The 23,623-nt window shown below is 41.8% G+C and overlaps 2 protein-coding genes across 2 annotated transcripts in view; both read right to left on the reverse strand.

The window, feature by feature from the left end:
* Positions 1–11,330, reverse strand: part of LOC105691088 (homeobox protein SIX3) — a 33,933-nt gene extending 22,603 nt beyond the window's left edge. The window contains exon 1 of the mRNA XM_012409340.2: positions 10,099–11,330. Within this exon, the coding sequence (XP_012264763.1) occupies positions 10,099–10,748 (650 nt within the window). The 5' untranslated portion in view covers positions 10,749–11,330. The remainder of the gene's footprint in view (positions 1–10,098) is intronic.
* A 9,759-nt stretch (positions 11,331–21,089) lies between these two features.
* LOC105691075 (leucine-rich repeat neuronal protein 1-like) lies at positions 21,090–23,514 on the reverse strand. Its single transcript, XM_012409322.3, has 5 exons — positions 23,375–23,514; positions 22,937–23,207; positions 22,511–22,870; positions 21,799–22,421; positions 21,090–21,718 (listed from the first exon to the last, which is right to left on the reverse strand). The coding sequence occupies exons 2-5, from the start codon at positions 23,003–23,005 to the stop codon at positions 21,430–21,432; spliced, it is 1,341 nt and encodes a 446-aa protein (XP_012264745.2). The 5' UTR covers positions 23,006–23,207; positions 23,375–23,514; the 3' UTR covers positions 21,090–21,429.
* Positions 23,515–23,623: the final 109 nt, after the last annotated feature.

Here is a 23,623-nt window from a genome sequence, read left to right on the forward strand (position 1 = left end):
TTTTTGAATTTTTGTTGTTAATTTTGTTCGAATTTTCTTCTCTTGTTTTTTTTTTTTTTTACCATCGGTCGTTGCACATGTACGTGAGAAAGTTCTAAATTATATTATATATACCTCACGTACGTATACGGATAGCAGAGGTATATCGAGGGAATGGAATTCTCGCGAGGTGTTCGGATTAAGATTCTAAGGAGGATTAAGAGTCATCTAGTTATAAATTCTGCTATGTAATCATTTTCTTCCTAGGGACGGTATACGGTGCGCCGCACCAATATACATATATATACCTCCTACCTCCGCAGTGCAGCGCCGCGGGTTTGCAGCCGAAAGAATCATCGGGCTTTAAATAGATAATAGGTATAAGCGTACAAAATTTTCAATCTACGGTGATCAACGAAAATAGATGATTATACGATGGTTAAGACATCGTCATCATCCTCATCACGTCTATATCACATATACGTGTATACACACAACGTACGCTAGCGGACCGTAGCGTCGTCCGAACTGGAAATAAGAAACAATAAAGAAAATGCTAAAAGTAAACGAACGAATCAAGATTAAAAAAGAGATCGACACCAGAGGCATATACATATATGAGAATCTATAACCTATACTCTCTCCTGAAATTAAGACACTACCTTTTTTTTTTCGTTTTGTTTTTCTTATTCCTTTACTATTATACCATAACGCGTGGATCTATGTGCGTACGCTATGATGATGATGATGATGACGACGATGATGATGATGATGGGGGGTTTTCAATTTGAAAACAATTAATCATCGCCATCTTTTCACCTTACCCCCTCTTCCGTGTATACCCATGTATACCTGAACATAATGCCCCTGAATATACTTTGAAATATATTGCGCGAGCCCTGGGTGTCGAAGGGGGGGTGAGGAGTGGTGAGGGGGAAGGAAGGGATATAGTTGGGATAACGGCTTAATTATAAAACAATCACGTGCGTCTGATCCTTGTGTATATATATATATATATATATATATATATGTATATATGTGTATATTATATACGCATATTATGTATACATATATATTGTATTCGTGAGCTGTACGAGATCTAATAACGAACCCATGCGTCGCAAGTCGGTGGAGATCAATTCTTTATTTTAAAACCTACGTCAAAAAATTTTTACTCCACACTAAACAAATATCTGCCAAATCACCGTCTAGTCGTTTATTAAACCTCCGGGAGCTTTAGATCCTGCGCGCCCATGAATAGTACAGGTATAATGCACATCGTATACGGACGAAATGAATTTTTATAAAGCACATTGGCTCGCGTGCACGTGAATCAGTTTGGGTGGAAAAATTTCATTCGAATTTTACATTTCTCGTCTCGAATAGCAAATCTTGAAATTTGACGAATTTTCGTTTTTTTTTCTATCGGAACAAGCAGCTTGGATGGGGTGAAAGTGCGAATTTTCTTTGTTTTTGGTCTTTCGGGGGTCGGACGTTCGCCCGTGAATTTATAATGCGGGTATTAAAAAGTGACGAGAAATCTCGAATGAACTGCGAGGTGTACAGTGCACGTGAAAAAATAATTTCCGTACATCGGTGTGTGAAAATAGCTCGTGTAATTTACGAACACACTCGACTGAAGAAATCTTTCCTTCTCTTTGTACTTCGGTTTTTTTTCGAATTCAGAAAAAAATAGCTGCCCTCTTCTTTTTTTTTTTCACCCTTGCACCGGAGCCGAGCTCGTTGAATCCGGTGTCGACAACTATATCGGTAAGTGTAATGTAAAAATCGAGGCAGAAAACGAAAACAGAAAAAAAAGCGGAACAAATCGCATTTACTTAAATGTTCGAAAACAACCGCCCTCGGTTTGTTTACAAAACAATCAATTAATACCTATCATCTCAAGTGTAATCGTGATTTATTTCACCCCTCCGATAAGATTTGAAAAAGAAAACGAGAAACGTGCCGAAAGTGAGAACGAATCACACCGCGGACGTCCTTATATCTTGAGAGAATTCTTTTTTTTTTTTTCATTCTGCTCAGGTTCCCCAAAAATGGCTAAACTGTGAAGGAGATTCAAAAAGTTTTCGTAGACTCGTTTCGATCTGGTGAAAAAAAAAAAGAAACGAAAATAGGTAAAAAGCAAAGTAAATGGAACAGAATTATAAGGGTTGAAAAATTTGGTTTGCTTCTTGGCTCGAGGAGGGGGGAGATATCGGAGGCATGAATACGGTACAGGGTTCGAGGTTTCGTTTACGTCGTGGGTAATATTCTCTCTTTGATTTCTTCTTTTTTTTTTTTTCTTTTTTTTGTTCGATTCTTCTTACGGGGTATTATACGTATAACGAATGTTCCGGAGGTAGGTTGGGGTAAATGTGTGCGTTTATAATGCCATCAGCACCTGTGTGATATAGGGTTCCATGTTAGTTTCTCCTCCTCATCATCATCTTCCTCCTCCACTTCATCTTCATCTTCATCTTCTACTTCATCTTCTTCTTCTTCTTCTACGTCTGGAAGAAGAAATTCTCCTCCTATGGCTGGTTTACCGTTTTTCAGATCACGGGGTATCCGGTTACGGGGATATTCAGGTAACGACGAATATGGTGTTTTCCAAGGACTACCTCGTACACACTGGTTCGGTGTATAAAGGACCTTACCCGCCGGGCCGGGCCGCGCCGCGCCGCGCCGCTTCGCCGTTCGCTCGCTTACAGCTCGCTTTGCTTCCAAGCCCCCGGGCATGAGGGTGTATCGAATGTCCCATGCGGTTTCGTCTATGGTGTCCTGTATAATAACGTCGCCTTCCTTCTCCTCCTCCCCCTCCTTCTTCTCATCCCGATTCACCGTACCCCGACCCTCCTTGTTTCATGGTTAATTAAACAACTGACAATCTGACCGCGCGGTAGTACCACCGGCCAGGAGGTCCCCGTTCTTCGATACGTCGCGTCTGCACGCGGTACCCACTACCTCCTATCCTATTATACCCGTATAGTATAACGTTATAAAGCGACGCGGTGATCGAACCAGGACTCCGACCAGAGCGGGGAGGGATATCTTTTCGACCATGAATGAACGGAACCGTCGGGAGACAACCCCCCCCTCCTGTACAAGTATTAAAAATAAAGTAAATATACAGCAACGAGATATCCGCACCACCGTTTCTTGGGGATTTTAGAAAAGCAGATCCGATCGTATCGGATACCCGCAGATATATCGCTTTCCGAGATTTTCCAACGATAATAACCCCGCAACGACCTGTTCAACGATGTACGTACGTAGGTATATATATATATATATATATATATATATCTATGGACAAAAAACGAAAAGAGAAAAAAAAAAAATATATATATGTATATAGAATCAAGAGGTACGATTCTTTCTTCCAGATATTTTTCGTACGTTTTTCTTTCTTTTTTTCTTTTCTTTCCACTCCCTTTCGACATTCGCTCCAATGATCCTACCTGAACGATCAATTTCACTGTTTAACCTATACGCTCTATTAATAATATCTCTTTGTTCTCGCGGGTTGGGAACGAGGAAAAAATAGAGAAGCAAAAATTCTGGTATTCGGTGCTCTTTATTTGTTTCTTACAGCGTCGTGGCAAAGGAGGGGTAGGGGGGGAGGGGGGGGGGAAAGGCAGGGTTTTTGTTACGTCGTGACGTAAAAGGGGTAAGATAATAGATAATGGATGAACGTAATGAAGGGTATTTACGATCAGGATCATCATCATCATCATCATCATTTACCGGCCGTTATGTTACACCGTTAGCGTCTCAACTACGCGGACGTCTAAATCTGAGTAATTAGCAATTGTACGCCTCGGATAATAATCGATTATACCCTAATGGGGATGGTGTCGAGTTATATTCCAACGGACGAGGATCCGTACCATTAACAATTACAATCACAATCACGATCGAAATGATCACCAGTTATCGCTATTACAATTATATCGTGAGTATATGTACATGTGCGCGGGACTCGGTCGTTTCACCGTTAATTACTTTTAGCGCTTGGATTTTTCGAAACGTATCGCTGTGGATTCTATTTTTTTTTCTGTCTTTTCTGTTTTTTCTGTTTTTTCTGTTTTTTTTTTATCTGTTTCTTTGCTAACACGTTATACGACGGACAAATTGGGTACTGTAAAAGTTGATCGTTTTTCTTTTGTTTTTCACGGTCGTCAAAAACATTTTCGACCCCCGGACGGTTGTTCGAGAGAATCGGGGATACGAAGAGAGAAGAAACTTGAAAAAAAAGAGAACGGAAAAAAAGAGAAAAAACAAGCGAAATTGGAGAGAGAAAAAGAAATGGAAAAGATTCGTCTCCTAGGCGGTCTCGTGCGACGGAGCGTGATTAATATGGAAGGTTCTTAATATACGAAAGCAAAACGCCTCGCGCGTCGAGGGGCCTTTTCTTTTCGGTCTTATAGCCCAACCACCGTATTATGCCCCCATACACCGTACTCCCACTTGTTCCTCCTCTTATTCTTCTTTCACTTCTTATTTCCCCACGGCGTGTACCACGATATTTCATTCTTATATTATGTTCTAAGAACAATAAACTCGATCGAATTATGAAGCGAGAGAAGCGAGAGAGCTCCCGCTGGAAGAAGGGAGAAAAAGGAGAAGAAAGTAGCGGGCAGTTAGGTAGGTGGGTATCGGTTACCTTATGACCCCTTTCATGAGCTGAATACATATATACCGAATCGCTCCTTTCAACGCCTCGGAGGGAAAAAAATCTTTTCTCTCATCCGCGCGTCCCGTAGGTTACACCGAACCCCCCCCCCCTTCTTCCTCCCCCGACTTTATTCCCCACCTTGCGGTATATCTACCCGCGCTTTATTTCATCCGCGGCCGATCCCCTTCTTTTGTTTTACAAATATCCAATACACTTCGCCACACGATTTACCACATACTCCCTCTTCGTTTTCGAACTCGGTGGGTAAAACGAATTCCTTTTTATTTCTATTAATTTACCTCGCAGCGTATACGTACCCGTACGCTGATTAGCTATACGATTCGATTGACGCGAGGGAAGGTCTTCGAAGGTCGCGGGGCTGGTGAAAAATCGTCTTTTACTACCAGGAGGAAAAAAAGTTAGGTGAGAAGAGAAGAGAAGAGAAGCTCGATGAAAAATATTAGATATAAGTATCTGAGGTGTTCGCGGCTCGGAAGGGAACAAAAGCTGCACTATAGTATAGGTTCAACGATCTCCCGACATCGCGAGGTGTTGGGCGAAACGATAGTTATTCGAATTACGATTGAAATTGAATAGAAATTGTTGGTGGCGGCAACAGCGGCGGCGGCGCCGGTATAATAGGCGAACGAAAATAGAATTGCCAAATGCACGCCAAGCACGCCCCCGGACTTAACCACTTCTACCACCGTTAGCCCCGAGAGCCCCAGAAACCTAAATCGATATTATTATATACGAGACAAATTAGTTACTTGTGGTCCAATATCTGGGGCTCCCCCCCCCCCCCCCCTCCCCCTCCGATATTTCTCACCCCCATCGCTCGCTCTACGCTATAACGTCGAGATGTGGATGGTACGTATACGTATATAAACGAAATCGTCGTCATCTACGTGGCGTTGGAATCGGCGAGCCGTGCGGGGGAAAACCCACCCCCGACTATCCTCCCCCATGTATAAGGGTCAGCGTGAAAACAAGACTGCCGCACCGCACGATTCGATGATCGAGACAAAAAGTGCGACGGACTTATGGTGGGGGGGAAAGGGGGGAAAGGGAAAAAAGAAAGAAACGCGTAAAAAATGGAAAAATCGAATCGACCGTAATGCCCGCAAACGTCGTACGTTACACGTGTGAAACTTCCGACGCGAAATTAGGCGGGGTATCATTTGTGTGATGGAAGAAGGGGGGGGGGGGGGCGCGGGGCGCGGGCGGAGTCGCGTATATAGGAATTTGGAAATCGAAATCATTTACTACAACGATAATTCCAATAAGTAAGAACACGTGACGTTAGCGCGCGGTTAGATAAACAAAAGAAATGAGCGATAGCGAGTGTTTTATTCGTACGACGTCCGACAATCGACGGTCTATATAACGCAATCCATCACCAATGTAACCGCGTTGAGTAGACAGGTTGATATTAATTCAGGACTTTGCGGTTTACGTGCTCGTATATTTTTTTCCCTTTCTTTCATTCTTTCTATATTTCTTTCTTTATTTCTTTCTTTCTTTCTTTCTTTCTTTGTCTTTCGCTCCCGCTCGACCTCCTCCCGCCGCTGCTCCTGCTGCTGCTGTTCCCTTTCAATCGATAAACCATCAGAGGTCCCACCGGATAAGCGCGGTGACGCGAAATTCGCTTATACCTTTATCGTATACATTTTTCTACCTTACGGTATCACCTGATATACGTACTTGTATACATGCGCGATCGCGAAGGTTTCGAGCACGATATATTATACGTAGTTCCGTATGCCCGCTCGAAAACGCGTGTAACAGATTGACAAATAATTAGCAACGTTTCACGTCCGCTAACGAGCGATTAGCCAGACTCGAGGATCAGGAAATGGGGTGATAGACAAACAAGTAATTACTATGGTCGTTCGAAAGAGGGGTTCTCCGTTCTGTACGCTACAAAAGGAACACACGCGGCGTTCCTATATATATATACATATATATATATATATATATATATGCGATATACGCGCCGCATCGCTACATCGTCGCTTGTGTATCGTTGCGCAACTTTTATCGCGCGCGGCGGTACGATGTCGCTGCGATTTTGTTTCTTCCCTTCCCTTCCCTTCCCTCACTTATTTATTTCACGTCTCCGATCGTCGACTCTCGCTTGTTTCGCCCTACACGGGAGAAATAACGAGTTACGCGTTACGTGCCGCGTGCAGTGAGCGCGCTGGAGGGGGGGAGGGGGGAGGGTGAAGGAGGTGGTATCGCGGTGAAAGTGGGGAGGATTATAATTAATATAAAAAATAATGGAAAACCTTATTTCTCGGTGTTGCCGCTAGAATGCTTGTGTACGCCGAGGGTAATTTATCACGCGGGCTGCGAGCGCAGGTGTCACGGGGTCTTGTGTGCGGGAGATGATCGTTAATGACTTCGTGTATAACGGTGGACACACGTAGGTATATACCTACCGTGTACAGTATACGTACACGACGCGTAGGTCACACGCACGCGGACGGAACGTAGACGCGGCGGCGGTGAATTTCTTTTTCGGCGAAACCCGCGATGCAAAATCCCGAATCCGACGCTCGACGATATCGCGCGAAATTCTTGGAAAAAAAAATATTCCGATCCGTCGCTCGAGCAAAATGCAAACGGGGTGAAGGGTCCACCCCGATATACACCTGGGAGTTGTCGAAAATCTGATAAGACCTGGCCGCCGACGGCCCCGGGGGCTAACGCCGAGCGGCACGAGGCGCGCTCATCCTCCTCCTCCTTCAACCCTAAGCTACTCCCGGGCTTCCCGCGTCTTACGGTCAAAACTCATCCCCAGGAAATCCAGAACCCGGGTACCACCCCACCCCACCCCACCCCTCCCCACCCCTCCCCACGGAGCCAGGACGAAACTAGGGGCTGAAAGGAGGCGAGGAGAGAGCGGTGGGAAGAGAAAGGGGAGTTAACCAACCCGATGCACAACACTCGACGAACAACCTGACCGAGGTCGGATAACTTCGTGTTCTCCTCTCATCTCCTCGGCGTCTATACGTGGATACACGTGTATTCGTATGGGTGTGTACATGTGTGTGTGTGTGCGTGTGTGCCTATGTATGTATGTATGTATGTACGCGGCATATAGACAGTGGGTAGTACATGGACCACGGTGTGTTTCCAAAGCTCTTCTTCTTCTTCCGTCGAAGTGCGCCGTGCGAGCGGGAGCCCCGCGCGATGGTTGATGGCTGCTGCCGGGCTGCCTCGCTCGCTAGCTGCGCCTTCGGTACTCGGAGATTGCTTCGGGGGCTTTTTGGGTTCGGGGTTTATATTGAATAACTCGCTCGCTGGACCGCGAAAATATATACAATGAATCCCGAAGAGATATCCCGTACGAAACGAGCGAACGAATGACGTAATATGCCGCGCGTGCGGTGCCGTGAAAAATTTTTCCTCTCCTTTTTTTTCCTTCGTCGAAATTCGTCTCATTCGTGTCGGGGGTAAAAATCCGCGTATACGGACGCTGTTCCATATTCGGCGATTTTCTCTATGTCGTTTCCGTCACGCGTGGAGAAATATTTTATTTATACGCGTGTTGTACGGTTTCGTTGCGAGTTTCGCAAGAGTAGATGTAATATGTTATATACCGATTATTGTATTGACGATACATTAGTGATTCGTGGAGCGACTCGTCATGGGGTTTCCTAACACTTAAAAACTCCTCGTAAGCAATACCGAGAAACGATTATACGCTATAAATAAAAACGTTTCACACCGTATCGTAATAACCATTTTAAATATAGTTTAAAAGATAGTGTATTATTAATTTGTTAATTCCGGTATGATAATCGCGCGATATCCAAAAACAGGATTCGACGCGTGTTTTTGTAATATATTCGTTAGCGTAGAATTTTCTACAATTTGTGTCAGGCCTTTCGATTGTCGTACATAGGTATACACGAATACATGTATGTAGTTTGAAACGAAAATATCAGGTGCCCATCCTATGTACGTATAGGAAGTTATATTGCAAATTCTGAATTTCGAACCTGGTTTTTCCAAAATTATAAATCTCCTTATTATGTACAGAGAACGACGTTTGGAAAATCCCGAAGTCATACATATGTACATTATTTGTTAAGCACATTGAAAATTACGGTGCACATAACGGGTAGGAAAGCGAAAAAAAGACACGAAGAAGAAGAAGAAGAAGAAGAAGACAAGTAAACCCCACCGTTTAGACGTGGTGCGGGTATTGTACTACCGGTATTATAATGGGTTAAACACGCGGATATATAGTATATAGATACAATAAATATTACCACAATGAATAAACCACCAGTGAAAAATCTATATATAGATATACACGTATAGAGTGGACTGTTGCAAGAGCCGCCATTAGCAACGTTTATTACAAGGTTTTGCGGGGTTGAATTTTCGGTAAGAAACCAAGTGGACGGGTCGACAGGTGGTAATCTTCCGTAGCCGAGGTGTGCACGTCAGGGTACAATCCACCCGCTATTTAATTCCATTCTATTGCGCCTAAGGAATTGGGGATATTTTCAACCCTTGGGGAATACCGAACACCTTATACACCGTGTACTTCAGGTGTGAAATATAAGGAAGCCGCTTACGCACGGTCGATTTTCTTTCTGTCGTTACTTTATTTATTTTTTTTTTTTCATTTCGCTCTCCGTTTCGTAACGTTCGAGAATTTTCTAAATATCGCGGACGTGCGTGTGCGCGCGCGTGTGTGGAAAACAAAAGGAGGCACGCGATTTTTTAAAGACTCATATATACGCAGTACATGGGATGGCTAATTTGAAAACGAGGAGTACGAGCGTGCAACCGCCCGACGGGACGTCGTCGTCGTCGTCGTCGTCGTCGTCGTCGTAGTAGTCGTGGCGTACGTAAGCACCGCCGCACTGCACGCGGGCCGCGTGGTTTATAATTTCGCTCCCGGCGGCGAATGTTGAAAATGAAATTACGCAACCCCTCGGCTTTTGTGCAGATTGTCGTCGGGGACTAACAACACACTGGATATATATATATATATATATATATATATATATATATACACACATCTATCTACGTATAGTTTAGAAACGATTCCGCCGCTGCCGGTGGAGCCGCTCGCTCCTGCCTTCGCTGTATATTCAGCTTTTCCTTTTCCCGTTGTACACGTTATACCACACACAAAGCACTTCGCAATTTTCCCGCGTCTCGCGGACTTCGCGTGTAACGTCGATATCAACCCGCCACCGAGGTACCGAAATCGCACGGGACACCCGAAGGCAGGCCGCACAAAGGCGAATTCCTGCGCCTCCCCCCCCCCCCTCCCCCTTCCCGCCGTTTCGTAAAACGCATGTGGGAGCTGAGTGACGTCGTATCCGGAGACTCGATCGCGCGTTAAATCGGCGCGGTAATTTCGCGGTTCTCGGGGCAACGAAAAAAATTTTTCCGAGAAAAGCTCGTCGACTCACCGATTCTTCGCCGCCGCCGCCCTGTCCCGCTGCCTTCGATTTTTGAACCAGTTCCCGACCTGGGTGGGTGTGAGTCCCGTGGCGGCCGCCAGTTCCCTCTTTTTCCCCGGATTCGGATACGGGTCCTGCAGGTACCATTCCCTCAGCAACGATCTTGTTCTCTCCTTGAAGCAATGGGTTTTCTGTTCACCGTCCCAGATAGTCCTTGGCAGGGGGAATTTTTTCCTCACCCTGTACTTGTCGACCGGCCCCAACGGCCTACCCCTCAATTTTTCCGCCTCCTGATAATGCGCCTCCAGCCACATAGCTTGCAATTTACCGTGCGAGTCTTTGGTGAACTTGTGCCGTTCCAATATAGCGTACAATTCGCGAAAGTGACCCGAATGGTAGGCCACTATCGCCCTGGCCCTCAGCACGGCCTCGCTCTGGTTCAGTTCTTGTATATTCGGATGCGCCACCGGTAGACTCCACAAAAATCTCGCCAGCCTCTCGATGTCGCCGCTTTCCTCGAGGGTCTCGCATACCGTCGCCACTTGGCCAACGGTGAAGGATAACGTCGGTAACGCGAAAACCGGCGCCGGAACAGCTATCGGACCGTTATTGTTCGAACCTGCTGCGCTTCCAGTTCCAGCTGGTGCGACGGCCGACATCTCGATTTATTTCTCTAAGTTTTCGTTTGTCGGGTTCTTCTCTTCCCTTCGCTGTGTTTGATTTCTTGTAGGTTTTATTTTATTTATTTTTTTTTTTTTGTTCTAATTAATGCACAAAAATTTTATATCGTTCCTTCTAATGGTTTTTTTTTTTTTTTTTTTTTACTTTCCCTCTTCCGTTTATATAATGTAATATATAATACAGCAATCCGCGTATGTATAATACATGTATACTTTCCGCATCATCGATTCAATTATTTATACACCAAAGTAGTTATGCTAATGAGTATATAATTAATATATATATGTATAATAATTAGTACGTTTCTTTTTGTTTTATTATTGAATATAACGATATTGGTTTTATTTCTTTTTATCTTTCCTTCTTTTCTCTTCCAACGGAATCGTTACAGTATTTTTCACATCACTTGAAAAATGAAGAATCTTATGGTGGATAGTAAAAAAAATGGATAAAAAAAAATTAACAAAAATCTGGTCGAATAAATTTTCATCGAACCGTCGCGCTCACGTTTATGTTAATTCCACTCGCGTTGAAGTCACCGGCGGTTATACGATGCGGGAGATGTACGATGCGGGAGATGTATCTATTATACCTACACGTATTATTCCACATTAGCCACGATTCGCGTGATTTCGCACTTTTTCTTTTTTACATCATGTTCGTTATCGTTCATTTATTTATTTATTCATTTATTTATTTTCATATTTTCATCGTCACCCGTTGAATATGATTATTTTCATACGCGTATCCTCCGGTATGTATCGTATATTAGAGAGAGATTACTGGTGGTCCGGGTGTCCAAGGCGGCGCGACCCGCGACCGGCGTTTCGTTACGCGATCCGTCAAGTCCTTAGGATCGCCCGGTTTCCAACCATCGCAACGCACTTTTTTTAAATTCAGGGTAGCCGAACCATAAATTTTCGGAACGACGCGGTAGGGGAACGAACCGGCGAACTGTAAGGATCACACTCGCGAAAAATAAAACAACCGTCCGCCGCTGCACTCACTCGATCCAGTTTTTCTCACTTGTTTTTTTCGCAAAGGCGTGTGTGTTTCATTTTTTTTCTCTGTTTTATCTTTATTTTTTTATTTTTTGTCAATTTTTCAATAATTCCGTTTCTTAGGTATTCACACTCAACACTGTTTGTCAATCGGTATAGTGATTTATAGATTCGAAAGAAAAACAAAAATCAACGATGGAAATTCGTTGGTATAACCGGCACGTGGGTTTTTCTTCTTCTTCTTCTTCTTCTTTTTTCGTTTCGTTTTTTTTTTTTTTTTATACGTGAAACATTGAAGAATTAAGAAACTATAGAAGAATAAAAAGTTGTAAAACTATAACTTGCTGCATCGAAAATCCGTACGAAGTATCTGCATGACGATTAGCGAGCGATATAAGGGTGTTTTTAAAACAATCTTGATGTCACGTAGCGTTGAAATTTTTTAAAACTTCACTCTCGTACGAAACAACGAACTTTTTTTAGATCCGGACGATGATGCACGCCGTATAAATTCCAATCGAACGTATCTATGTACAATGTGATATGGGTGCACATACACGTATACAATATATACCAACGATGAGGGGGTGAATTTTTTTCTTCATTCGTTCGATTATTTATTTACTTATTCATTTATTCATTAACTTTTATATTCTTTACATGATATAACTTTTCGGAAGTACAAAACGTACATATATATATATTTTTACTTCATGTATAGATATATATTATACACACAGCAATTTTTCCGAATTCGTATCAAAAAATTACGGAAAAAAAAAAAGCCAAAAAAACCAGAGAAAACACTAAAAATCGAAAAAACGATATCGATAAAAATTATTCGAAAGAAAAAACGAGTAAAAAAAAAAAAAGTGAAAAAAACAAACGATTGTTTCAGTACCGATCTTTGAATATAATATAGATCGTAGAGTCCACTTTTTGGGCTGTTGCTTCGGTCGGATCAGATAGCAAACTGGTTTCGTTTACAAGCCGTCGTCCCTACCCCGGGTCTACCCTGCATGATACGTTTGTCCGTCGACCAGAAGCAGAGGCAGAGGCTAAGGTGAGGTGTAGGTATCGGAGAGGCGGCAGCGGCAGCGGCGGCGGCGGCGGCGGCGGCATCGGCAGCAGCACCAGCGGCCAGCAGCCAGCAGCAGCGGCAGCAGCGGCGCCCGGAGAAATCGGTAATACCTTCGAAAGCCTCCTCCTCTACCCCCACCCTGCGTTCGAAAAAGTCGTTTGAATACAAGCCACGCCCCCTGGAAGCCGGCCGATTGGCCGGATCCGCTACCGGTTGCCATAGCGACCTCCCCTCGTCCTTCCCGTCATCCCTTCCACGACCGCACGCCGTACTTCAATACGTCCTATGCGGGACATCCGATACACGGGAGAGTCCTTTACGTCGGTTTAATTATCCCCTCCGCAAACTCCACCCCGTTCGCTCGTTACTCCCACCCCAGACGCGCCCCACTCTTCGGAAAGCACCCCTAACCGAATTCTCCTCTCCCGCCCCTCGGACCCGTGATTTCCCCCACCCGAAAGGAATCGACGCCGGATCTCGTATATACTTCGCTCCTTCGCTACGCTACCTTCCAAAAGCTCACCGGCTACAACTGCACGCGCCTTAGACCTGACCCGCGGCTCGTTGCCGTGAACAGTATGTCTTCGGATTTTATCGAGTCATGTATGCGCCGCACTTGGCGGAAAACAAAAACGAAAATACTCTGTATATATTCCGTTCGATTTTTTAGAGAAAATTTTTATCGCCCTCAAAGTCCTTCGTTTCTTTCATTTTTTGTATATCGTCCTCTCTCGTAATTGAAATTTGAAAAAGGTTCGTCATTGTTCAGATTTTTGTTTTTTCTCTGACTTCTCTCTTCCAGTTGATTTCCCTCGATTCATTTTCGCATGACGTTGTATAGAGGCACGAGATGGGACGGTATCTCGCATATTATCTACATCTAATCGCCAGTGCTACGAGATCGAACGGCGCATTTGCATGGCGAGCGCGCGACAAATCGCTCGTCGGTATATCCAGATTTCGTATCGGGCGTCGCGACGCTTAAAATAATGCCGTGATTCTCCTCTCTGTTTTTCTCTCTCGCATCTCGCATCTCGCGGCTGCTGTAACTACTACGTATACATATACCCGAGTATATATATATACGAGCGAAGTGAGTTTATTGAACGCCACCGGGAACGGCGTGGAGCAGCCAGCAGAAGCAACACCGCAATAACGTCGTCCTCGGGCGTATCTAACGCGTTTTATACACAGACATCTCGCACTTCGGATAACACCGGTGTATATTGTACACGTTATGTAATAAATAACATCTGACTATACGTGTACAGCCTGTACGTGTATCCATACGTGACATGAAAAATGAATTATAGGAATCCCGGTGTATTGAGCTGACAATAAAAAGAAAGCATGCGGGAAACGATGAATTCGTGTTACAAAAAAACGATCAAAAGATCGGAGAAAAAGAATGATTCGAATTGAAAAAATTGCGGCTACTCCAGCGCGATTATGTAACGTTGGATGAATTTTTCAGAGTCCACACGCATATACATGTATATACGTCAATTTTTCGTCTCAATTATGCAGTCGATTTTTAATCCTCGATTTTGTCGAATCGTAGGTATATAAATAGGTAGGTACATTTGTATACGGTTGAACTTGGATGTAGACGGTTTATCCTTTAAGGCGCTTCTATATAAGTATATATATATATATATAGTGCATGGAACGACGTGCGAAATGTCGAATACTTTAGATATACTGTGGGAATTCCCTATAGAATAATAATAGTTGTTATGGGGATTTTCACTATGGGTGCTAACTGGTATATATTTCGCGATCAAGACAATGGGGACACCAGCAAGACACTACTGGGTGTACCCGCGGGTCGTTGTAAAGCTATGAAATATGTAGTAAACTTACAAAATAGATATACCTACCTACTTATGTATTTATATAGCTGTACATGGCAAAAACGCGTTTTGCACTATATATATATATATATATATCTATCTATACGCAGGGTTGTATAAATAGTTATTATTTCAGCTATATATACATACCTATTTATACATAAGTCGCCAATTAGACCTTTAACTGGTGGTTGCATTCACGCGACATCTATTCGTATTTATGTGTACATATGTACCGTCTGCGCTATTATTATATATCCGCTTTACCTGGTACGACGAGAATATATTATACATACCTATGATGTACGGATTTTATGTGTACATGTATATATATATACATACTTACGTACTGCGGAAGATTATAGTCCATGGGAAAATCCTGCGGTGGACAGATATAATTTACACCCGGATACATGCGTTTCGTACGTACGTACTGTACATACAAAACGTTTTCCAGTATGTGGCCGTGTTTAAAAAATTCACGAATCAACAATTGTACGATAATATTATTTCCTTCAGTTTTCATTCGTCATACACCGTTCGAGGCACCGCGATGTTATATACGTACAATCATGGTACACATAATATACATATAATTACAGCATACCGGATGCAGTATATAGAATTTCTTATACATGATATACATCCCCCGCTGTAATAATTTTCAGTAACAAGATTTAAAATCAAGTGCATGCAGGTATAAATTCTAATATCAGGTGATGTTTACTATACAGATAGATACATAATATGCCTATAGATATATAATCAACTCTCGAGCAATTCGATACGTCCTTTATATACCTATATAAAAACGAATTTAAAAAAAAAAGAGGTCGATCGATTCTTTGGATAGCAAAAAAAAATTTTGATTTTTCACTCCAAAATTTGTCTACCTTTTCTACCGATATGTACGTATTATAATAAACTCGCGGTGACAGGTAAATCCCGACGTGCGTATGATACAAAGAGATCATCCTCAATAGAGGTATACACATATTTTTATCTATAAACTGATCATCGCTCATAAATATGATTCTGCACATGTATATGTATAACAAAGTTAAATCGATCCGCTTCGAGTCCATATAACGACTTGTTTAATCCATTGAAAAAACGTTTCCGTCCAAAGACAGAAGAGAAAAAGACGGCTCATAATAATCGAATTGAAATATGTATAAAAATATGCGATCACGGCGAATAAATCGTATTTTATTACGGGTATTGGGACATGTACATGGGGACGATGGGGTGGTTCGCCTATTCAGCACAGCGTCCTCACCTCATCTTCCCTTCTTTAGTTTCCATTTTTCTTGCGTTTTTTTTTTTTTTTTTTTGCAAAGTCTCCTATAGCGCGCGAACGTGTATACAATACGTACATACATCGTACGTATGAGTCGCGGGGTAAATGGAATGAAGCAGTATTGTATACGAGGAGTATATTAAGGCTGGAAAACTATACGGAGTGAAATACAAGGGGGGTGATATCGTGGTGGTTGTGGTGGCGTTGGTCGTGGTGGTTCACCGCTGCTGTTAGTAGAAAACTAAAACAAACAAATCGAGATGGCGCCAGCCCAGATGCGCCTCGTCATCCCCGTAGCGGAGGAAGAAGATCTACCGCTGCTGCTGCTAGCAGCTAGCCGATGCCGATGTTGCCTCTGCGCCAACTAGAGGGGCGGAAAGATTCCTTCCTCCTCCTCCTCCTCCTACTTTTTTAATTCTCTCTTTCATTCCTCCTTTATTTTTACTTCTACTTCTTCGTTACAGACGTACACCCATACAACCGTACGGTTGGCTCTTCGCGTCCTACGGAAATTTCGTATAGTATATGTATATGTTATGTATATATATGTATGTAGGTACCATCCTCACCTCGAACCCCGCTGTAGCTGTAGTCGCTGCTGCTGCTGCTGTTTCTTAGGAGGCTCGGGTAACGGTACCAACCTCAAATTTCACCCCATGACGCTCTCCTCTCCTCTCCTCTCCGTCTCATCCCTTCCTCTCTATCCTTTCTCCTTTCCCGACTTCATCTTCTTCTCCTACCGACTACTCGCTCGTCGTCGTCGTCGTCGTCGTCGTCGTCGTCGTCTTCTTATTATTACTCGTCTCGGAGTAGTCGAAAACTTGGGCTACTCAACCCCCTAGGTAAACACCTATATGTATAGGTCGCTGAAGGAGGACTACTTCCTTGGCGCCACGCAGCTACCGGCTCGGTACCGGCTCCTCATACTTCTTCTTCACCAACACAAATTTCCCAGCCCTGCTGTAGCACAATGGTCTACGCGAATCTACACCGGTATTTTCTGTATGTTGTCCTCTGCGTACACCCCAAAAGTTACTATAAGTTATATATATGTGTACGCATGTATAACAGCGGAATTCAACGAGAACTAAAACACGCCCCTGAATTGTTACGTATATAAGTTTAATGTACAAACAAAGGAAGATTGAAGAGAAATTTTTCGAAATATCAGAAAAACTTGTGCCAGAGTATAGCGTTGAAAAAATGTTGTTTTTATGCAGATAAACTGTTGCAAGTAAATATATATATATATATATATATATATATATATGTGTGTCTCTCTATATACTTGTGCATACGGTATATCGCACGTACCCTATATGTACGTACCTATTGTATATATGGTATATACCTATATGGAACTGTATAAACGGCATCACACCCCATTAGTACGCCGTTAAATAATAATGGAAGCAGGATTACCGGCACTAGCTATATACTGTACGCGCGTACATAGGACTACATAATGTATATACACATAGTTTCATATGCTTACATTATACGTGTGTGCGTACACAAGCACACTATTACAATACGTATAACGCTATACATATACAGTTGCCACTACTGCGTATGTATAACATAATGGTTCGTAACAGGGTGCGTAATGTCCGCATTATAGATACAGTAGAGGTGGTGGCGAATAAGGGAAACGCGCGCGTACAGCAAACCAGAAGGCGAGAGATAGAAAAAAAAATCGAAAATATTCAAATCGAAAAGAAAAACGGAGAGGAGAGGAAAGAGGATTATCTCAGCGCGTATTATACACCCATACTTTTGGTACATGAAACATCATATCATTGCGGTATCGAGAAATCCATCCCACGTAGCTCGAGAATTTTAGTGGCGGTCTGAATTTGAAGAAAAAAATAAAAAACGAAACAATTGAGGAAAGAATGACGAACGCATCGTCTTCTAAATCGTATTTTCTCTCATTTTTTTTCTCATTTTTTTTTTTTTTTGTTTGCATTTGACGTGAATTTTGATTTCGGAAATTATTCTGCACTGCGGTATATCGTTATATATACGCGCGGGTGTAAACGTGGGTTTATCACTCCCTGATACACGCGCGCATGTAGTATAGCTACATACGCAGCTGGTCGAAGGGTGAAATTTTGTATTCAGCAATATATAACGTAATTTAAACGGATCGTTAGCCAATTATCGAGTCATCATTTACGAACTGCGCTATGCGCACTTATACGCGGTGTTACATTGTAGTTGAATTTTCGAAAATTATTCAACGCCACTGCAACTGCAGCAACTGCATAACTGTATACGTATAATATACATCGTGTCCAGTAAACGTATTTTACGCTCTCGCGAATTTCCTCTACGCGGTAACGTAAATACCTATATATGCAGCGTGTGCACCTGTGTATGAGCGTACGCACGTACGTGTATAGACGTTAACTATACACGTTTTACGGATCAAATCCGCATAAACCAAACGGGCTCCACCAGATTCTCCGCACACACAAAAACACCTCCATATCCACTCTGGCTCGCCTACGTCTCTTTTATGTCTCTGAAAATATTTAATATTCCCCGCGTTTCGCTACAATTTCAAAATACATTCCGCTGCACTTCCCCGCGTCCCGTTGGTATACGTATAGTATATTTTAACACATACACACGCATAGCTCGCGTGTATTACTTACCGCAACGCATACCGTGCGTAGTCGATAATCAATGATTGAATTCAAAAGTAATCAGATAATCCGCGAGATCGCGCCATTTTTAAAAACCTAGCTACAATTCAATTGTTTTGTTCTAGTAATTGATTTTTCTTTTGTTTTGCGTTACACGGGCACGGGGATACATATGTATACCTACCGGCGCCACCGACGAGGGACTAAGAGAATTTTCGTATCTTTCGTTTTTTCGAATGCCAAAGCGAACAAAAAATTTTGAAAACACAAAAACGACAGAGAACGAAAGCTGCCAAAAACGAGAAGAAAGAACCGGGGCCGCGCTCGGAGTACTGTAACGCTCATCAGTTTAGCGTTGCGGAGAAGGAGGGAAGAGATGGTGTTATTATTGCTGTCTGACATATCAGCTAGGGACGTCAAGGCGTCAGTTTGAAGAGAGTATACAAGGCGCACGTCGCGACGCCAGGAATATTGTGCAGCTTTCGCCGCAGCGTTGCAACCAGCCAGCAGGAAGTTGCAGTACCAGCGGTATAGATATAGAAACGAACGTGAGGTGGGGGGTAGGACGGGGGTATTGGAAACTCGATATCTTCGGAAACGGAGGACCTCGAACCACCGCCACCCCCTAACTTCAAGATGTTTGTTGTTACGACTTCTTCTGACGGCAATTTTCGGTCCGTACGGGTAAAACACAAGAGTTACCGTCATACACTTCGTACGTACGTATTTCGTCTCACATACGATTCTCCATGATGATAAATCTGAAGCTGAAAAATCGAGTAGCTGGGAAAAGCGAAAAAATCTTAGTTTGGTATACCGCGTGTTTAAAATTTAATCAAGACGTATCTGATAAAAAGGAAAATTAAATAAAGACACTCGAATTTCGGCGTAAATTCGATGCGCAATAAAAATTTTACGACCGGCACATTATATTTCGCGTATACGGATGAGTGACAGGTATACCTATAATATAACAGTGCTTTCCATCAGGTATTATTATACAGCGTACAGGTGATCCTGGATATAATATAAATGTAGTAATAATAAACAATAAAATATGCAAATATATTTTGAGGATGCCGGATCGTGAAGAGCTATCGCTTGTTATATATACGTATTCTTACTTAAACATCTGGAAGTAATTACCGGCTCGTTTGTGCACTTGAAGAGGGAATGCAGTGGTGTATGTATAGGTATATACATAACTCCTACCTTCGGATATAGGTATAGGGTACCTCTTGCTCAGGTGTAAAATTTGCAAAAACCCTATTAAGGATATAGCGTATATACCAAACGGAGAAACCGAATGTACGTGACCAGATTCGAGGGTCAAGGATTAAGAGAATTCTCTTTGCGAGCAGCAGCGGAGCAACTCACCTTTATATTTGCACGATTTTAACGTACGATCTTTGCAAAAATGACTACGTTTTACCGTTTCGCTCTTAAAAATTGTTTTTTCTCTCTTCGTTCCTCTCTTTTTCTCAATGATAATTCCACGCCACATTGAAAAATTTAATTACTTACGCGCATGTGTATGAGGCTCTGTTGTAATTCGATTAAAAAAAATTGTTTCATTTTTGATAATCATTGTGCACACATGGAGCGTGTTTGTATGATAAGATAGATTATTTTAATTTAATTTTTTTTTTTTTTTTTTTTGTCGAAATTTTTCGTTTATCAATTTTAATTATAATTCTTAATTTTATCGATTCAATAATTGTTTCGTGACCTGTATACACGCGTGTATATCCGAGAGATTTTGATATTGTTATAATTTGCGGTATTTAAGGTAGTAGCCTGCGGCTGACCGCAACCATTAAAGGTATATTTTCCGGAGCATTGGCTCTCGCCAAATTGGCTCCAATGAAATATCAAATTACAGACATCCAATATCCAGCTATCCTGCAAGGTTTTGGCCTCTCGGGAGCCTACGGATAATATAAGCTCCGAATGCAGTTCACAAGAGGAGCGTATACATATACACGAGACACGGTATACACGTATAGATGAATTTTCTATTCACTGCGCAGCGATCGCTATAATAAAGATACTATACACACGTACACGGGGCTTTTTGACCAAATCGGCCATGGTGCGTATATAATATCCCATTTGTTCAATGGGGGCACATGTTAACCGACGCTTTTCGGCTCCTAAACTCCGTACCGCGATGTATTAGAAAATTATTTCTTCACATAAATAACGCACCCTGCAACGAACTGTATATAACGGGGTAATCCGATACACCAGATAGAAAGATCATGGTCACCATATACATGTATATACATAGTTATATAATATATTATATACACAAAAACTGATCGGTACATCAGATTCGATCAGCTAGGATGTCAGAAGTGTAAAATAATTCTTTCTACAAAAGAGAGTAAAAGTGAATAAGAGAAAAAAAAAAAAAAAAAAACATCGCTTGTCTATAAATATAATACAAGTAAATATATTTTTCATCTTTTCTACAGAGATATAAAATTAATGTATTTATTGTTTAAATGACGAGAGAAATATAACGGCAAAGAAAAAAGTTCACATCTCACTTCACACAATAATCTGGCCGAATGTTGAAAATAACATGTAAATTAATTACCACATTATCAATTATCTGTCGACGCCGAGCGATAAATAGGAGAAAAAAAAAATAATAGCTTAACCTTGATCCGTGCGAGCAATAACTGATCCTTGTACAGAGTTTGGATTGACTTTTATAAAAATAATAATAACAATAATAATAATAGATTTACGATTAATGATTTTCAATTTAAGGGTAGTCGGTTATATCGCAGTGTTCCAGCATTTTTTGACCTTCACTCGATGTGGCGATTATATTGGTGTAGGTTACGGTGTCTCGTCTCCTTAATCGTGTCCTCCATTGTCCCAAAGGTTCTCTGAGGAGGAATATTAAACTTCCGATAACCAATCCGAGTAATAATAATCCGAGACAGGACCATAAAATTAAATATAATATGCTTGAAAATGAACTGCAATTGAATTCTTCGGTGGGAATGTCGTACAAACGTTTTCCATGATATTTCAGAGGCGATTCACACCTGAAAAAAAAGGAGTGGCATAAATGATACGAAGTTCGAATTTTTAATTAATTATTAATTTATAAATTCAATAAACTCGCCTCAAATTTTCGCGATGATTTCGCGTAGAGTTTAAATCGAGAATCCAAATTATTTCGCAATCACATATTAAGGGGTTGTTTTCTATATCGACTTCTGCAGTTTTGTTCATGACCGGCAGTAGTTGCGTAGCGTCTATTTTACCGATAGAGCAATTTTTAAGGGAGAGTAACTTCAAACTAGGTAACAATTGACGATCGCGATCAGAGTCGGTTGTATTAACGAAAATGTTCTTCAACTTCGGACAATTTTGTGCGCGTATCGTTGCGAGATTATTCAGTCCTCTGAGATCCTTTCCAAGATCAATTTCTTCCAAATACGGCATTTCGTTCATAGTGAGAACCTGAAGTTTCGGGACGTCGGTCAGTTGCCGTAAAATCAGAATATCAGTGCCCGATATATCCAGAGTTTGGAGTCCCGTTGGCAGGGGAGGAATCTCTTGTAGGGGATTTGAAGCAAGATTCAATCGCTGCAGGTTTCTTAAGGGCGTAAGTAGTTGCGAAGGAAGTTTTTTTGACGATATATTTCCCAAGTCTAGTTCAATCAAGGAATTCAAATGAATGAATGAATCTTCGTGTAGATTGTCACCGATCGGATTTGCGCGCATTGAAAGGATCTTTAGATTCTGTGAACAAAAATTCGACAAGTGTGCTCGAATTTTTTGAAAATAAACGAATGAATAGAATGTAAAAAATCCATGTGATCGTTACAGACCTTCATGTGCTGTAGAGTATGTTTCGGAAAAACTTCTATAAGATTGAAGGAAAGATCGAGAATTTCCAGTTTCGATATCCTTTCCGTCAACGCTGTGTCGTTCAGAAATGGCAAACGGTTGTGACTGACGTTCAACGATATCAAATTGTCCTCGTTTTTGCAGAGGAAAAAAAATCGCTGTAATCTATTCTGGGACAAATCCAGCCTCTGCAATTTGTCGAGGTTTGCTGAACAGTCCAAAAAACTATCAAATAAATTTCCACACAGGTTCAAATCGGTCGCATTCTCCACTTTAGCCGAAACCACACCGTCGTGTTGAAAAAATTTCTCCTTCGTTAAACCCTGCCACGAAAGATCGAGCTGCAAAACGAGATAAATAAATCCAAGTTAGAACGACAAACGGAATACAAATGAAAATTTGCAAACCTTATTCGCGGTGCAGACCGTGAAGAGAATCGCGAGTAGGAAAATCACTTTTTCTTTCATGTCCCACATGATATTTATTTTTCTAAAACTTCTGTGACCGAAAATAATAATTTAAGCGAAGCTCTATTGAGCTTCAGACGCGCACAGTTTGTGCGTCTCAAATCAAAAGCGAAAATTTGCTGCTGTGCAATTCTTGTTGCCGTGTCAGCGAGGGCATAAGGTCACGATGGTCGCAGGGTTGATTATGACGAAAGGTTGACGTGCCGTTTTTCTAGATAATATAATGTTCAATGGTAAATATAGTATATTTATCAGATAGGTTATTATCTAATTATTTTTCTCACTTAAATTGGAATGTTTTTTTCGCATGTTTATCTAGCGACGAATACATGGTGTTATAATGTACGTAACATAAATAATTTAGTTATCGTCTTTCACCTTTTCGTCTTCTTCTTTTGTTAACGGTGTTAATTGAATTTTGTTTCATTTAAGAGCGAAATTGATGAAGATTCGGAACAGAAACAGCACTAATTAATATATTAATCAAGACGATGCACAGTTATCCAGTGTTGGCATCCGTAGTGTGGAGAGAACTGCAGTATAATAGATAGTATGTTCGTAAAGAATGAAACGGAAGAAGAAGAGAAATAATAATATCATCTCGCCACTCATGATAAGCACCCTAAC

The sequence above is a fragment of the Athalia rosae genome, chromosome 7 (assembly GCF_917208135.1).
Source record: "Athalia rosae chromosome 7, iyAthRosa1.1, whole genome shotgun sequence".
Classification (NCBI taxonomy): domain Eukaryota; kingdom Metazoa; phylum Arthropoda; class Insecta; order Hymenoptera; family Athaliidae; genus Athalia; species Athalia rosae.

Coding starts and splice junctions, on each gene's coding strand:
- LOC105691075 (XM_012409322.3), bottom strand. CDS start 23,005: ATGTGGGACATGAAAGAAAAAGTGATTTTCCTACTCGCGATTCTCTTC. Junction 22,871..22,936: donor CGGTCTGCACCGCGAATAAG/GTTTGCAAATTT, acceptor CTCGTTTTGCAG/CTCGATCTTTCGTGGCAGGG. Junction 21,719..21,798: donor AATCATCGCGAAAATTTGAG/GCGAGTTTATTG, acceptor CTTTTTTTTCAG/GTGTGAATCGCCTCTGAAAT.